General features: G+C 40.2%; 1 protein-coding gene across 2 annotated transcripts in view; it reads left to right on the forward strand.

The window, feature by feature from the left end:
• iqsec3b (IQ motif and Sec7 domain ArfGEF 3b) overlaps positions 1–18757 on the forward strand; it is a 92766-nt gene that overhangs the window by 44624 nt on the left and 29385 nt on the right. For both annotated transcript variants that reach the window (XM_072434377.1, XM_072434379.1), the window contains exons 5-7: positions 2998–3683; positions 4786–4947; positions 8284–8406. In XM_072434377.1, coding sequence (XP_072290478.1) covers positions 2998–3683; positions 4786–4947; positions 8284–8406 — 971 coding nt within the window. The remainder of the gene's footprint in view (positions 1–2997; positions 3684–4785; positions 4948–8283; positions 8407–18757) is intronic.

Here is an 18757-nt window from a genome sequence, read left to right on the forward strand (position 1 = left end):
AATCATGTTCTGCCCTCTGCACAGAAAGGCCTGGGTGGCAATTCTTGCTGTGAGTCATTGACGTGCATTCAAGGGAGGCAGGGGAGGCAGTGCCTCACCTGTCAATCTGGGGGGGGGGGAATAAATAAATAAAAAATATTAATATTTTTTCATCTGGTATGTATTATAAACCCCCTTTCTCTTTGAATCCAGTATCGAACAATATTTTATCAAATAAGAATGTCAAAAATTTCAGATACAGGGAGGAGGCAATACCTGCTCTGCCTCTTGGAGCACACACAAACTCCTCACAAACTGAGCTGGTGCAATGCAAATAAGGTGTCGCTCCCTCCCTCTGTTTATAACAAATAAATAATAATAATAAAAAACTTGACGATGTGCTCTGTGCTTCCATATTCTAGATAATGTATGAAATGTATTTCTGAAAGGTTTTTTAGGCTCACAGATTCATTATAAAACTGCAGTAAAAGTTCACTCAGCGAGGCATCAGAATCAGTGCCTCATGGAAGAGGGCGCTGCTGAGCCCGGCCGTGTGTGGACAGGTACGCTATCTTCTTCGTTATTATTTTGTATGTGGACAATTACATTTCCAAGTTAAAACGTTTCGCAAATCTGGATTTTCAATCAAAGCAAAAGGTTCTAACTAAAGCATGACCTACACCGGAGTTGAACGGGTTGCTTCAGACGGAGCGATATCTCTAAAAACGCTGGCTGAATTTACACTACACTTAGCCTAGAGGTTAGCGATCCTGGGATTGACTACTGCTTGCCCTGAAATGTTTTCGTGTTCAAACTTTTTAAACTTTAGATTGCTCAGTCTAGTTTGTTTTGGGATGTCAGTCAGAGATGAACGGAGGCAATGGTTCTTTAACATTTTTGATAACATCAGCGATCAGATTAAAATCAGGTTTGATAATTTTGGTGAGCTAGCTTTCCTTGGTTTTGTGGATTGTGACACAAAACTGCAGAGCCTGTCAAAATATGCAAGGTTTTTTGACTTTGTGAGACTAAGGACGGATCTAGTCGGACTGTATAGCACACAAACGGTGAGGAATGAATGCAAGTCTCCTGCACAGCTTCTCCTCTTTCTAGTCCAGAACGACCTGTTTAAGGTGCTCTTTTGGGTTCATTCGCGTTTGTAAATCTGACTCTGAAAGAGTTGGTGCCTCACTAGCCCTGAACCTCACCGCACGTCACTGCTGTGAGTTCTATCCACTCATGATGATGATGATGATAGAGTGGGTAAAAGATAGGTTTTAAATTATTGTGCTGGTGTGGGCTGACGAATCACTGTGGTGAGCCCGGTTAGAGCTCAAATGAAGAGTCCCTCTTTACTTGAGGGTGGTTTATTGATATCTTGAAGTATTCTTTACAGTTTGATTGCACAGGTGGTATGTGTGTGGTCCTAAACAAACAGACCAATGAAATATTAACATATATAATATATAAAGTCACAAACACTGCTATTACTACTATAAACTGACAGGATTACGCTGTAACAGTAGCACATTTACACATATAAACAGTGCACCGACATTAGCGTCACTTTAAGATGTACATGTGATGGAGGCATGCATCAATTAAGCAGCAAACAACTCTAAAACACTAAACTTAATACACACATGCATTGCCAACTTTACTTACTTCTGTCACGCACACAATACTGAACTTGGGATGCAAACAAACTACTACTTTTAACTATAAACTCTGATAAACCGCGATGGCAAACTCCGTATCCAAACTCTTTTCCTCTCTCTCTCTCTCCTCATGCAGCTTGCTCCTTTCGGTTTCGGTGGTCTAGGCTCCGCCCCTTAAAGGGCCAGCATGACAATAGGGCCTTTTTAACAGTGGGACTATAGGTTTTGGGGCAAAGATAAATTGAGTTTGGTTGTTTAGCGCACTTGGAGATCTCTGTATATGTACAGTAAATGCTGTGACAGTGGAAGGTGAGAGAAAGAGTAAGTTGTGATTGGGTTCACACATTTGAATAAGGTGGACTATTTATGTGTGCACAAGCGATTTGAAGACAGACTTGACAATGACAATTGAGAAGCAGCAGATCTGAAAGCACTTTTGTGTTGATTGTACAAGTACCATCTGTGCAGATAAAGCAGCTGTAAATTAGTTTCTGCTGGCCCCGGCTTGTCAGCTTGTGTCAGAAATAGAACGGGAAGATTCAATGAAAAATTGCTAATTGAAGCATTCACACATGTAATAACATCCTTTCAACTTCAATGGCTTTATTTGCACATGAACAAATAATTATATATCAGGTTTGCTACAAAAAAAATCTGAACATTCCACCTTAAATGTAATTCAAATATAAGATGGTTCTGAAGAACAAGTAAAAAACATGCCTGTTGTGCAAAATAACAATAAATACAACAATTGTGAACTTCTTAAAACATTAGAGGTAAAGTAATTATGATTTACCACCAGTAGGAGGTCAGTTTAGCGCTGAGAAACTCTGGGATTGCCTAGCAACAAGTGCACCAGCAACTGAGACAGTGGTGTGTAAAACCATTGTGATGCATCAAAGATCTTAGCTTAGGCCAGCTGAGCAATAGAGGATTTAAAGATTGTTACAAAAAGTGTGCAGACCACAGGCAGAAGGGTTATCTTATACACACCTGCCGTTTTCAGAAAAGATTTGTTACAGGACAACAAAAATGCCACTTGATTGAATGGGGTGTCTAATAAAAACACAAACTTATGTTTGTATCTTCTGCCATTTCTACAGTTTAAGCGCAGACGAGCTGCTCTGATTGGCTGATTGCAAGCAACAACTGTAAGAATCACACTGACTCACAGTCAAAAGGAGTGCCACCACAAATAATCTACTTCTACTATGAATTTGGGCATTAAGTCAGACAAAAATCTACTAGTGCAGTCGGCCTTAGCCAAGTGCAGAAAGAATGACAGTTTACCTTCATAAGCGAAAATTACCTCCAGATATGTCAATGTACTATGAAAACCTCTTCTTGTTGTCTATTGCAGCTTCACTCTCTGGCCCAGTCAATCGATGACGCCCTGCGTGGGTGGAGCTTGTCTGGAGAGACCGGAGAGGGGAAGGGTCTGCTCATGGACCCCGGAGCCCTGCGAGTGGCAGCAGAGAGCGCGGCCATGCCTCGTAGTGCCAGCTCTCTGCTCATGGCCTTCAGAGACGTCACTGTTCACATAGATACCAACAGCTCCTACACCATCTCCTCTGCCACTACTACCACTACCACCTCCCTGGGAACCGCCGGAGGAGCAGCTCCAGGCAGCAGGAAGACCTCTGTCAGTGCTCTGGGGGATGAGGACGACTTCCCGGCCCCTCCCCCCAGCGAGGAGTTGGAAATAGGTGATCCAGGCTCCAGAAGGGGGTCCGCAGTGCCATTACCCGGAGGAGCAGGGGAATTGGAAGGGGATATTGGCTCCACCAGTACCTCTACCTCCACAGCAGTCTCCACGGGGACTCAATCCACCCAGCACCCCGCTCAGATCTACACTCAGTACCAGCAGTACCACTACAGCCACCCCTCACAGTCTCCTGGGACCCCCACCCCTGAGTCTCTGCAGGCTCTGGTGGTGTCAGTTCCCAGAGACCGCTGCCAGGACCCGGCCCTATGTCGCTCACCCACACTTTCCACGGACACACACCGCAAACGCCTCTACCGTATCGGACTCAACCTCTTCAACGTGTAAGTGCCTAGACTTATACTTTACCTTTTGTTTGGTATTGAAAGAGATCTTCATGACTTTGAATAGGGCATTCAAACGATAGCGTCTTTCCAAAATTGTTTTTTGTAGCTCAATTATTTTATTGGGATTAAAAAGTATTAAATGGACTTCAGCAGAAATGAGTTAGCTGGAGATTTGGGAAGGAATTGTTGATTTATTCAACAGATTTACTATTACTCTTCTTGTACTCTTCTTGTTTTGTCAGTGCACTTTGGGTCAAATATATGTTTGGATAATAGCTTTTGAAAGCTTTGTCTAATTACATGGCCCTTTAAGCCAGGTGTCTACTGCACAATTTTGTTTTGTGATGAAATATTTGTGATCGTGGGGAAAATCTTGAGTTGTGACTCAAAATAGTTGGTTTAAGGTCTCACAGTGAGACAGAGACAAAAATCAAATTGAGAACCATCGTACAACCAAAGACAAGCTACAATTTATATCAAACCTGTCTGATTATTTGGAATCTTGGTTACAGAGTGAGTCTTCCTCAACATAAACATGTGACCATGAGTGAACACTAACATGTGACCATGGAATAAACACAAACATGTGACCATGGAATAAACACAAACATGTGACCTTGAGTGAACACTAACATGACAAACATCAAACACATACATTTGACATGCAGTAAACACAAATATGTGACTATTGGTAAACACAGGCGTTCCTCAAAAACAGCAGAAGTGTTCAGCTGTGGACTGGAACCTGATCTTCTTATTTAGCTTTCATTTACCAGCTTTTACAAGTTTGTACAAGTACAGTAACACTTGTAGCAATATTACATTCAAATTTACAACATTCAACATTGATCTTATAAGATGGAAAAATAGAGCAATCGACTCCAAGTTTTAATCGACTTTTTTCTGGCTAGTAGATAATCCTTGAAGCTTTTCTGCATGGCCTGAATCAATCTCTCTCTCTCTCTCTCTCTCTCTCTCTCTCTCTCTCTCTCTTAATACATTTCCAAAAGTAAAGGACTGCTTTAGATATCAGCTCTAGACATTCCATGGCGCTCTTGTGGAATCATTCTCTCTGTGTTCTTTCTTTATCTCGGCACAGAAACCCGGAGAGGGGTATCCACTTCCTCATCACACGTGGTTTCGTCCCGGACACAGCCATTGGCGTAGCTCACTTCCTGCTGCAAAGGAAGGGCCTGAGCCGGCAGATGATTGGAGAGTTCCTGGGCAACGCCAAGCTGCAGTTTAACAGAGATGTACTCGAGTAAGTATAAATATATATACAGGGTTCAGAATAAGCGGTATCGCATCGCAAAATGCGACACAATTTCTCTCAAATACGATGCATTCGTCAGAAAAAAGTGTTTTTGTATCGCAGCTATTGCGATACAAAAATGTGTGTTCAATTGTATAACCAAAGCGCCTAAAAGTACTGATCACTCGTCAATCGATTGTCAATAACGGCGTGACACATGTAGGACGCTGTGTTGTCATGACGAGTCCCGCCGGTAAAGTTGGTGTCACAGGGTCGGACTTCCGAGGTCAATAGCTCCTAAACGCAAAAGTCTTTGCAGATCATACACTGTCAAAATACTCATATTTACACTGCCAAGTGACTACAACCTAATTTTTAAAAATCAGATGCGTATTTTGGGCGCAGCGAATTACACTGATCCGAATGTGTCAAATGTGCAGCCGGATCCGAGACGAGTGCTTAGGGACCGTCATCAAATAGCAAAACGAAAAATTAAATGGACCGTCAAATAGAGCAGTACAATTTGAATAACACATAAAATACACCATGATGGACGCCACAGCAACCTTTATTTTTCCATCAGAAGCTTAATACATATTTTTGTGAGTGTAAAGACAATTAATGTGTAGATGAGACTCCTGCAAATAGTCATCTGATTGATGATGATATGGAAGAAAGTTGTAAATAAGGCCATCTGACTTTGTGTTAATTAATTTGTTCAACAACTAATTTTATTTGCAAGTTTTGTTTTATTTTAAAAAATAAATGTTTGAAAAGTGTTTAAAAGTTAATTTGTTAAGAGTTTTTTTTTTAAATAGAATGTTTACAAATACATCTGAAATAAATAATTGTGTTATATCAATGGAAAATATTGATTGTTAGTCACTTTCGTGTTTTGCTATGCAATTATCAAATTGCTATACAAATTTGAAAAAAATAACAGATTGTATAGCAGCGCCGCTATACAAGTGAAAATCCTTAATCTGAGCCCTGATACATATATAAACTCTTGCTCACCCTCCGCGGGCGGTCTCTATTTATCCCCCTTCAAGCTCGGGTCCTCTACCAGAGCGCAGTATCTAGACTGAGATGTCTGATGTTTTTCCTGGGATCTCCTCAAGCCATTCTTCCAGTTTGGGGGTCACTGCCCCAAGTGCTACGATCACTGCGGGCACCATCGATACCTTCACGCTCCAGGCCTTTTCAAGCTCCTCTCTGAGGCCTTGGTATTTCTCCTTTTTCCAGATGTTACCATCCCATGGTACTGCAATGTCCACCACCACAGCTTTCCTCCACACCTTGTCAACCACCATGTATATTATCATTATTTAAAAAAACAGCATAAGACCAGAGAGAGCACAGGAGATAAGACTTAAAATTAAATTAAATTAGAATTAAATACATTATTAATATGAATATATTAACAAATTACTTCAGAAGACATCCAAAGAAAATTAAGGCATATACAGTAGGTGCAGTGTCTGTCATTCATCTCTTTGTCAGGGCGTATTTTGCACGTTTTCAATGAGGAACTACAGCATGATCAAAATATTTTTATCAAAACCAAATTCAAGCATGTACAAAGGTTTCCCCACATTTTAACCAACCAAACACTGTCCTGGTCCTTTAATACACACTCGCAGTTGACATAAATAAATTTAGTTATAAATAAAGCAGCACTCTCTAAAAACATGCATTAACTGTGTGCTTTGACAGCCCTTTAAAGCCATACTGTGTTCTAGAGCCTCTTTCCTCTGAGCCTGGTGCAGAGCCTGGAGAAGTAGGTCAGAGCTGAACACACTGCTGCACACTGCTCTCCAACACTGCTGCACACTGCTCTCCAACACTGCTGCACACGGCTCTCCAACACTGCTGCACACTGCTCTCCTGCACTCTTTCCTCTGAACATGTGTAATTGTCTGAGGCTTTCATTCCAGCCTCTTGTCACCTCGCACGCTGCATGTCATTATTTTGTCTATTCACCCACCCTTTTCTATTCCTCTCATCTCGCTCTGCCATCAGAGCAAGTGCGGTGGTGAACACACAGTCTCTATGTGGGACTTCCAGGTCAGTGCTTTTGATAATGGAGGTAGGAACAGAAGGAAGTGTTGCCATAAGCGCTGGACACTCATGGTTTGTTGTAGCTGTGCATGTGCACAACTCATGCACACGCTTTATATTTTTAGACCGGACAGACATGATCATACAGTGAAGCAAGCAACTGGAGAAGTATTGAGCAAAAGAATGAGTGATTTTCAGAAAGAATGTGTTATGTTGTAAAGTAACTAAATACATGTACCATAGTTACCTATTTAGAATACCAATTTTGACAGTTACTATTTTAGAACATAGTGGTACTTGATCATGCAAATCAGGCTTAAACACGCCACCAGTGTGTTCATCTGAAAGAACAAAAACTCAACCCTTCTGTACCAGTGAGCAACAGCTCATAATTGCATTAGTGATGAATTGTGCTGGTCAATTTAATATACTAATATAATGCTAAATGCATAGTGTTTAGAATGCACCCTATATACATTCAAACTAAGCATCATAAAATATGCACACTACGCGCACCTCACCCTGTGTGACCTTTCACCTTCAATTTCACTGGTGACTAAATAAAACAACTCAAACATGTGCCGCTTTTACACGTGTGTAGCCGAAATATGCTGCCTGTGTGTTCTCTGTGTTCAGTACGCCGCCTGAACAGCTCTTTTTATCTTGTTTATTATAGTTATAACTATATATTGTATCAGGCAGTGCAACTAACATTACCGGTAAACTGTTTTAATCCTTTATTGTGATTTTACATTATATCATAATGCAACTCAAGGTAAAAGTGTTTTCATTATTCAGAATACAGTACTCTGATTGGACCAGGTCATTTAATGTTACAAGCTGTTGTTTAATTTCAGGATTTTATTAAAAAAAAAATCCTATCTCTGAGAATGAGTGAAACCTCCTGCCAATAAACCACAACAGGATTTTTTTAATTGAAAAATCTCAGTGTCAATTTGGTTCAATATTTGCATATGATAACAACATAAGATTTGTAAGCAGGGTGTGTGACTAATAGTGTCCTGTATGAATACAATTAAATTGTGTGGCAGATTTCAAGCAAGAAAGTCTGTTGATGCTTATACGTTTTGTAACAACATCCCAGATTATCTTTTTAATCCTGTTTGATGAGATGTCTCCTTCTGTACAGATTGAGTTTTGTATTATTAAAGATGCATAACAGGTCTCATGTTTTGGAGTCAAATGTGAGTCTGTTTGTTCACTACTGCGGTGTACAAAGCCTGGCTCCTCATCGATCCCTTGTGCTCTGCTTGCTCTCCTCAGCTGTGTGGTGGACGAGATGGACTTCTCTGGGATGGAGCTGGATGAAGCATTGAGGAAGTTCCAAGCCCACGTGCGCGTCCAGGGCGAGGCACAGAAGGTGGAGAGGCTCATCGAAGCCTTCAGGTGAGACTGGGAACAACACAGACCCATGACAGAGGGAGAGAAGCAGAGAAGGGAGGAGGGGTATAAGAGAGAGAGAGAGAGAGAGAAGTGACGAGGAAGTGAGAGAGGGAAATGAGAGTAAAGAGAGAGAGAGAGACAGGGCGAAGCAGGCACACTGTCCTCTGGCTACTGATGCAACAAGAAAACCCGGTTGTGGAATAAATACTGATTCTGATTGTAGGTCCTTCTTGCAGTGCACAGCTCAGAGGTTTGATGACCTTGAACAAGAGTCTTAAATAAGATAAGATAAGATATTCCTTTATTGTCCCGCATGGGGAAATTTCATTGGTGCAACGCAGGTAGATACAGAGGTAGATACAGATACAAATACAATCATAAACTACAGCATAAAATTTCTAGATTTAAGATTTAAGATCAGAGGCAAAGATTGTTTCCTATTCTTCCAGTGTTTCTTCTTAAAATCAAAGAATAGATATACTTTGATTTTAAGAAGAAACACTGGAAGAATAGGAAACAATCTTTGCCTCTGATCTTAAATCTTAAATCTAGAAATTTTATGCTGTAGTTTACTCACAAATGTATGACTTGATCAGATATATATTGCACATTTCACAATGTAATGTAATAAGATTTTTCTGTCCTGATAGCTTTATTTAACAGGACAGTAGTATTATGAAATGAGGGAAGAGAGGGAAGAGACATTTGGGTTGCTTATTTTTTACTCAAGGAAAATATGTGTACAAATTTGAATGTTGCCTTAAAACTTCAATAAATCCGGCTCAACAAATGCTGCTGTACGATCCATCAAAATTGTGCCCATGATTGTACAGTTTAGTGTGTAGGTGTTCAAGAACTGATCTTATCTCTCTATGGGAGAAACTGACTTTGAAGTTACAATATCCCTTATAAATAAATCTATGGATACAAGTGGATTCAATGAAACAACAAAACATCATTAGGATCAGACAAGATTAGACACACCTTAATAACAGGGTAAAAGTATTATGGAGTTTCCTGGTAACAATAATCAGACAATATTTCTGTAATCCAACAGAAATGGCCCAAAATGTGTCTTCAAACGTGTTAGTTAAGGTTAAAGGTTGAATATTTCCTCATGGCCGAGTAGTTCTCCCACATGTCCATCATTCCCTGCGTGCTAGTGCACACCTGCAGTCTCGTACCCCTGGCTGCGCATGTGTGGTTGATATCCCAGTGTGTGTTTAGCGAAGCTAGCAGCGAGTTCCTTCATTGTAGCTATTATTATAAAGCTGAAGTACAGTAGGTATACAGAATATTGTTATGGTTGAGTTGTATGATCATAGCCTGGAAGGAAATTCTCATCCAGATTTTCAACTTTCAATAATCAATGATCCTTTGGCCCTCAACCCGTTCATTACGCGGCAGATCTACTCTTGTGGGGCCTCTAGAGTTGTTTTACCTGAACATTGAACACAGTATTCCATTTTCTACACTTTATGTTTAGGCAGCCAAATGAAACACCACTGTTGTTAAGTGTCATCTGAGATAAGGCTATTTCAGATTGTATACAAGTACAACTCCTCCTCATGAAAAGCTCTGCTGAGTGGAGTTACAGATCGGCATAAACCATAACATGACCTTGGCGTGGAACATATTGTGCTGCTATGATGTGCTCAGAAGTGTGAGAGCAGAGGGAGAAGAAAGACCTTAAAACTCATACTTCAAATTCAACAAAATAAACAAGAACATACATTATTGTTAAATCATTATTTGAAAAATCAAGTTATGGCAAAGCTGTTTTCTTTTTTTGTTCCTGAATTTAGTCAGATTGAAGCATGTCTGTGGATCATCTGAGGCCTTATGAACTTGAAACAAACAGAAGGCCCAAAACTGCATTTTGCACAAGGTCCTACTAATCTAGAACCAGCCCTGCAAACTATTGAGGTGCAAATGTTAGTTTGTATAAACTATAAAAGCAGTATGATCCTGGCTGATTGATGATTGTGCTGTAATTACAGTGTAAGGCGTGATTGCAGTTGGTGGGGTGTAATTAGACAAACCGACAGCTTTATCCTGTCTTCACACTGTTTTGGGTAAAATAAAGGAAACATCTGATAGAGATGCAGATGACTTCCCTTAACACATTTCTTAAGGCTCTAATGGCATGTCCTATAATAAACGTCAGAGGCTGTTTCCACCGGTTATTGCTAAGAATGTAATGATATGCATCTCACAGTTCAATATGTGCTGCGATATTGTGAAAAGGCTAACATAATTACAGAAATTATACTTTTAAAATGTCTTGAAAATGCCTAAGGTGGGACTATCGATAAAAGTTATTTCTTATTGTCTGCGGTGGAATGAAGCAAGGGATCCTGGTCTGTGACATAAACTCTGTGTAGATCCCTCAGGTCTTTTGAAACTGCTGCTGCAACAAAACAATGCATTATAATTTGACATGCTGTGAAAACCCAATATTATTGTGAGACTTATGACGATCATGGATTAGTTCGGTTTTAAGTGAACTGTACCAGCCATTTAAGGGGCCAAAGCAGACCCTGAGGTCTCCAAAGCCAAAGAGAACACAGATGGCAAAAAGCAGTAATAGTTTGGTTATCAGTAATAACTGAAAACATTTATCTGCACCAGCAGAAAACAAGATAAATTGAGACAAGCCTTTCCTCAGAACTGTTCCCAGTAATAACTGATAACCAAACGCTCACTTGAGCTTTTGTTAAACCGCTATATTTCCAGTGATGCTAACTTCAAATGTTGAGCCCCACGGACTTAGAAAAACGAAATTAGCTGCTGTAGGCATCAGCAGAAAAAGAGAAACCAGAAGTACTTTAACTTTAGCCATGTCTCACAGCAACACCAAACCAGGGCCAGTCGAAACGTGCCTATGGTGTTATACAAGATTGTGATTCATTTTTTCCTACAAACATGAGTATCTGTGCTTCTCCATTGAAATGCAGTAATGTCAGCTGGCATATCTGCTGCTACAGTGAAACAAAGTAGGCTTTTGATTGGCTGACAGGAACACACAGGTGACAGCAGGTAGGCACGAGTAGGAAGTGCCATCTTCCTGTTTGGAATGACACTTAAAAGCTGTATTGAGCTGGTTGAGCTGGGTCTCCATGGCACACCATTAACTCCATTAACTCATTAGCCTGATTGGAAACTGAACCCAGCAGTGTGAGATTGTCCCGGAGATGGCGTAATCAGGAGCACCTCCAGCTGGATAAAAATAGACTCCGCTCTGCGGCACGCTGGGGTATATGTGTTCTCCACTCACATGTGATGCACCAGTGTGTCCATGCCCAACTGTGTCTTGAATATGAATATGAGCGTATTATTACTCATGCTTATGGGCTGGAGGCGCTGCTTTTGTCAGAGCTGTGTCCTCCAGTCACGAGAATGATGGCTGCTCACTGAATACTTTAGATGGGTCACTGAGAATTAACTGTTATTCTTGGCACGGATAAAATAGGGTTAGGGTTAGAGTACATGGTTTATTGTGAATTGAAATAGTAAGAGACTTTAACACCATAAGTCAGGGGTGCCAAAGGGCCGCATCCGGCCCCCGAGACATTTTAATCCAGCCCGCTGTACATATTAAACCCTTGCTTAGTGCGTCCTACGCGTGGGACGTTGGACTTTTTCTTCACTTATTCCAGTTGTCCACTATTTTATAAAAGGGAACTCCAAAACTGCTTGATAAGTTGTACATAGAAATAAAGCTGTAACACTTTTATTTCCAGTCAAATCAATAATTTTGGGAAGCATCAGAGTCAGTTTATGCTTCAAACCCACAAGTAAAAGATTACCCTTTATTAAAAGGAAAAATGAATGGGACTTTATATGGTTTCCGCCTGAACATTTTTGCTTTATAATTTTTTTTTTTTTAAATTGATGAAAAATGTGTTTTGTCTGTAGTGTCTTAAGTGGAATATCTTAAGTGAAATATCAGTGAAAGGGCCAAGCTTTATGCCGTCTATATTTTGAGTTCACCTGGGTAGATTCCACATTTCTGTCGACAGCAGTACAATAGTCAATCCTTGACAGTAAGAATAATTGTAAAGAATATAGAAATCTTGAAATAGTTTGAATTGATGTTGATTGTTTTACGTCACATAGTTTGGAAAAAGAAACCTAAATTGAAAAAATATTATAGGTTTAAATTGTTAAATTGTAATTCGGTAAAATGGGTCACACATATAAGATATTTGCTTGGATGAATTCTAAAAATTAATTCAACTTTAATCTAATGTCTTAAAGTTGTCATCAAAACCCTACTTCCATCAATGCAGTGTCAGGTTAATGATGACATCACTCTGAGAACCCTGAAGGACTCTAAAATTTCACATTTATTTCTAGCAATTGACACCATTGTCACAATATATTTGATATACCAAAGCCCAAATACTGTAATTGTTGTGTCCACATTGGAACAGCCCTGTAGGAGAAGGTCATAGGCAGAGAGCCGCACTCACCACAGCGTGTGAGATGAGGAAATGAATAATGCAGTGTAAAGTGACTTGTGCTCAGAGACAAAGGACATCAGACAGGACAGGTGTTGGACAGAGAAAAGCAGCACCAGCCATTAATATAAAGACCAATAAATCTGTGTTCCATTTGTGTAGCAATGGGCTCGTACTTTGCTCTGCTCCACTCTACTGTCAATCACAATATATTACTACTAAAGTGTTCTGCAACAGGGGCTCATTTATGATTATTTGTTAACAATTCTGCTACAAGATTAACAGCAATCAGGATCATAAATTGAATAGTCTAGGCTACAATTTGTAGGTGATATAATCAGAGATGTGTACTTACTTACTTGCATACTTTTCCTACTTGAGTTGAAGTAATTGAAGTTACAGTACTCACTTGAGTAAAAGTTCTGGGTCCTCTTTCCACCATGAGTAAATCTACAAGTGACAAGCTTTATGTCAATATAATAGGAAGAGATTCTTTTGAACATCTGTGTTTCTTGTGTTTCTCATTTTATGTCTATCTTTTAACAGATTGTGTGCATCATTTAATGTTCTGTTCTTCCAATTCCAAATTATACATCTGATGTTACAATTATGGTGCTTTCTGACCGCAGCGCCAAAGTGTCTTTGTGGATGTGAGTCCAGGCCGTTTCTAGTGTCTTAAGCTAAGAAATCAATACATTTCGAAATAAATGAAAAATACACCCATCGCTGCTTTTTCTAGTAAACGTTTAGCTAATTTAGCCTGCAAATCACCAAATGCACCCACAACCAGTGTTAGTCATAAGCGATTCCTCCTGACAACATCTGTACAGTCACAATAACGCAGGACAAACAACTTTTGCCTTTCCACAGCAGACTGTCCAATTAACCCACACGCTGATATCAGAACATAACAAACCTCTGCATGCTACGAGACAGCGCTTGGGCACTCGTAAGACCAGTCTCTGCGACTCACTGTAAAATAACAAGTTGCATCACATTGACAGTAACTATAAGAATAACTGGTTCTCCTCCTGAGTGGGTCCAACGCTACACTATCTGCAAATTGCCTGTCCGTCTGAGGCAGTTGGATCCCTCCTTCACTGTGGAACTCTTCGAGGTTTCTTCTCTTTCCAAAACAGGTTTGGTAGTTTGCTGGGACATTTACTAATTTCCTATGAACATTGTTTTTTCTGTTTTTCACTGTTCCCCTCGGAGCCAACTGCTGTTCAAAATAAATATAATTTAATTGAATACAACAGCGTTATGGCAGAGTAAAGAGTCACTAGATATATTTAGACTTGTTACTGATGAAAATAACACTATTAATAACGCTGTATTTTTGCGTCAAGTAATTTTGCCTCAAAAATTCCACAGTATGACATTTCTATATTACATTTATTCAATTCCATTACATTTATTGCTCAAAAATCCCTTACTGTGAGCGGAGTAATTTCTCCACAGATCTAACCTGTAGCTTGACTTGGTGGCGTCACCTGTTTTTAAAAATGTTTAGGTCATACTGGGCAACCTTTCAGGCAAAGCAATAATCTCCATGGTGACAAGCAGGTTGCCGACCCTCCACTAGAAATGTTACATTTTACACCTTCAGATTTGAAAATAAACAAGTTACTTTACTAGTTATTATGCTCTGATTACAAAAGCATTTTTCTATCTCTCACTAATCCCATCGAAAGTGCAGCTATTAATTAACCTGGGTTCACGGTGGGCTGCTGCTGCTGGCTATCCCCTGGGCTAGAACCTTATTCTTAAATCAGGATTTAGATTGCGCCAAACAGGAACCGCATTAGACAATAGCTATTGATTAGAATCGCGTATATAATATAGAATTAGAGTCATTTAATTGGGCCGGATTGGAAAAGGTGTCTTCCTTAATCAGTAGGTGGTTGTATGACTTTGTGTTGACCTTGTGAGAGGAGCCTTGAGGGAAAAGAACGCTGGACATCGGCATGAAGAATAAGACTGGGGCAATGTGGCAGTTTACTGAGAGAACAGAAACAATAATGACTGTATTATCGCTGTTTCAGTCCGCAGGGAAGTCGGCACATACAGTATTTGAGGAGCATTTCAAGGACGCGGCATGATGGGGGAGAACTGCCTGTGGACTCTACAAAGATGGAAAATGTCACTTAATACGTGTCATAATCATTTATCTTTGGCTGTTTGAAGTTTTTGTAGTTGACTTGGTGGCGTGTGAAAATGACTACTTACTGACCCTCATTTATTGGCCACTTTTATCTGTTCAAGACAGGAAGAGGAAGTGTTCTTCTGTTAGCACAAGCCCTAAATTCGTGGCAGGTTCAGGTCAGCAGAAAGAATTTACAAGCATTAGGAACACTTGTTTTAATCTCTGCCTGGCTCTGGGTCCAGAGACAGCACTTTGCTACATGAGCAACTGACATCACCCAAACATAACAACAAACGTTCTGAATGAAGAAAATCTAAATTGTACCTGAATTATACTTTTTTATCATTCAATCAAGCCGATCTCAGAAATATATAAAAAGACATTTAGTTATTCCAAGTCATTGTGAGACGTGGTTGAAGCCAAAATAAACAGGAAACTACATAAACTTTTTCTGCATTTATTTCACTTCTCTGGAAACATGTCGGTGTAATCCCTCATTCGTCCAGGAGTTTCATTGTATCATGGTTCACTTTTCTGCTTGATTAATCATAAAAACACAAATCAACAACAGACATTTCTCCTGCCCTTGGGTTTTAATTAGACCCTGATTTAGGCCTGATGAAATTTTACTCGAAAAAACATTAACACATTGTTATACAGTCTGTACATTTCACAAGCACACTGACAATTGTGTTTTAAATTACTATTTCAAGTGAAAAAGTGAAATGTTATTTTATGTTTATTATTACTAAAACAGTTTATACATTATTTTAGTGTAAATGATTGTTTTCCTTTCGGTTTTGGAGATGGGCACGCGCTGCCTCCGCTGCTGCAGAAACTAGCATTAAAAATATAGTTTGACCCACATAATCCCAGAAAAGACAAACAAGAAATGAGTGGACAAAGAAAACACACGCCAGGTAAAGCTACGGGACCAAAACAAACAAAGATGCCAATCCTTGGTGCCATTAAAAAATGGTCCGCCTCGCAAGCTAACGAGAATGACAGAGCTAGCGGGTCCGACCGCAACTCTTGCCCCGCGGAGGGATGGGGTTCTGCTGGCCCGGATAAAGAATCACATGGCGTAAAACTGCTGGAGGAAGGAGAAGAACTGACGCTGCACCAGTTAGCGCTCATGATGTGTGAAATAAAATGCGAAATGCAGCGTGATATGGTGTCGCTCAGAACCGAAATGAGAGCTATGATTTGAGCGACCCGAATTGAGTGGTTTGAAAGCGACATAAAAGAGCTGAGAGAAGGGGGAGGAAACGGAGCACGCATTGAAGAAGCTGAACAGCGTATTTCAGACAATACAGATGAACTGCAGACAATGTGGGCTGAGATTTGATGCGGGCCCAGTTGATGAAGCTGCAGACAGAGAACAAGAATATGAAAAGTAAGATCCTGGATTTGGAGTCCAGATCACATAGACCCAACCTCAGGCTTGTGGGGGTCCAGGAAGGAGAGGAGGGAGATGATACTGAAGATCATTCCAAAGTTCCTTGTGGGCTCTGGAGTTGAAGTCACAATTCATTGAATCACAATAAAAAGAGTACATCACCTGATAATGAGGTTTCTTAATGAACATGTGAAGGAACTTGTTATGAAGGCTGCAAAAGTTAAAGGAGACCTCCAGTACAAAGGAAAGAAATTCAGGAAGAGAAAACCACAGAAATGGGTTTTCTTTCCCGGCAACTCTTCTGGTCACGTTCGAAGGTAAAAAACATGTGCTCAGAACACCAAAAGTGGCAGAGGTCCTTCTCAGCAAGATGCAAGACACAAAGAACTGAACAGTCACTAGAGATGGAGCCACCAGTGTTGGGTATATGAGTTCAGATTGTGGTCACATGGTCACTTTTTTGTTGATTTAAAGAGACATCCACTCATCGGAGTGCCAAATGTGGGTGATTGGATTTGTAGGAAAAAGGTAAAATATATGTAGGGGGCAGCGATGGGGCGTGGTGAACTTGGAAGGTAACATATCATTCTTTCTTTGTGAGGATTGGAGCTGAAAAAACCCCACGGCCCCTTCATTAAGAATGGACTTCCCTCCACTTTTTTGATAATTCACATGATCAGGTTTTGGGTTTGGTGCATGTTTTCAGAACCCTTTTTCTATGTTTTCTTTTTATCTGTTTCCTGTTTTTGCAGTTCCTGTGTTTTGTATGTTGTGTTCAATCAGTGAGAGTTTAAAGCCACTCGAAAATTATTAATGTCAAAATCAATACACTCAACTCAATGGCATTGGACGTGTTACAAGTGGCATCCTTTGAGGTTAATAGAATATTGAAACCAATTAGGCAATCAAAAAGGTTAATAAATTGAGGAAAGAATAAATAGACATTATATATTTACAAGAGACCCATTTGAACGATATTGAATGATATTGAAAGTCGTGTCATTCATCATACAGAGGCAAACAAAGGAAGGGAGTTGCAGTGTTGAGTTTTGAATGTGAAGACAAGGAGGGCAGATGTGTATTGGTTGGGGGAGCTATTGATGGATGTGTGTGCTCCACCAGGGAGTGATATCACTTTCTGTGCAGATATTATGGACCTGATCGTGAACTACTCTGGGGAAGCCCTGGTCTGTGGCAGATCTTGCTCCCCAACTTTATTGCACACATGAAAAACATCCAAATGTGAGATTTTATCCTGCATTTCTTCCCTTTTTGGGTGTGAGCCATGAGCCAATCAGAGTCTCCCACTGGACCCAACCAAGTGACATTGGTGAGGCCACATCTCCTCTCCGTCTTACATAACAGCAGTTATGTCATGTCACTGAAGCATGTCACATCTCACTACTTAAACAGTTGTGCATCATACGACTGGGCCCCTGTGCCAGCTGGCTCAGATGTGCAGATAAAGGAGGGCGAGGCCGAGCTGCTGTTGAGATAAACTTCTTATGTAACAGACTGGAGCCTTCTGACGGAACAGGGCAGACTGGCACACACTAGACTAGAGATTCATCCTTCTCAAATAAGCACAGTGGTTTGGAATCAATGTTAAGGTAGACATTGTTTATTGAGTGCTTCAGAGTCATGAGTCATGAGTACCTAGATGGAGGATTAACTAATGAGTGATCGTGATTAGAACATGGCAGCGCTGTGGGAGGCAAAAGATTTGAGGTCGCTATCAAATGTTTTCTCGATTGTAGGATAGGTAGGGTTGCGTGGGTACATATGTGTCCAAAAAATATGATCTAAAATGGGTGCTCAATTGCAGAAATAGGTGCTTCTTTATAAAAGTAGCATTTGGTGACTTTTATGAATGGGCAATCAGACTTAGGGTTTTCCTCAATGTTTACTGGATAACATTTTCATACAAAAGTGAAAAAACAAAAAAACTAACATGCAAGGGTCCATTTCACTCCAATACCTTTAATAACTGTTGAATAGAGTAAATAAGGTCACTTCACCGATCAATTCATTGCACAAATTAGCGCTCTATGTTATTAAATGACCGCCTATATTTCTAACATGGGTTAGGGTTAGGGTTAACCCAACATCTAATCATTGGAAACATGAACAGAGCCTTAGCTACAGACAAAGACTTGCCTCTAAAATATACATTTTATGGCAGTTTGTTGAAATTTGGTGCTGCCGGTGCTTCACTTCTCCTCTGCACATGCTCAGGGAGGGCAAAACCTGCAAACATCCTAGTTTATTCAGCATGGTTTGAGCATAGATCCATGGGTTTGCAGACCTCTAAAACAAGCTGCTGTCCGCTCTGGTTCTAAAAGCTCA

This window comes from Eucyclogobius newberryi, unplaced genomic scaffold (assembly GCF_026437365.1).
Source record: "Eucyclogobius newberryi isolate DKJ021-1_F unplaced genomic scaffold, fEucNew1.0.hap1 SCAF_7, whole genome shotgun sequence".
Classification (NCBI taxonomy): Eukaryota; Metazoa; Chordata; class Actinopteri; order Gobiiformes; family Gobiidae; genus Eucyclogobius; species Eucyclogobius newberryi.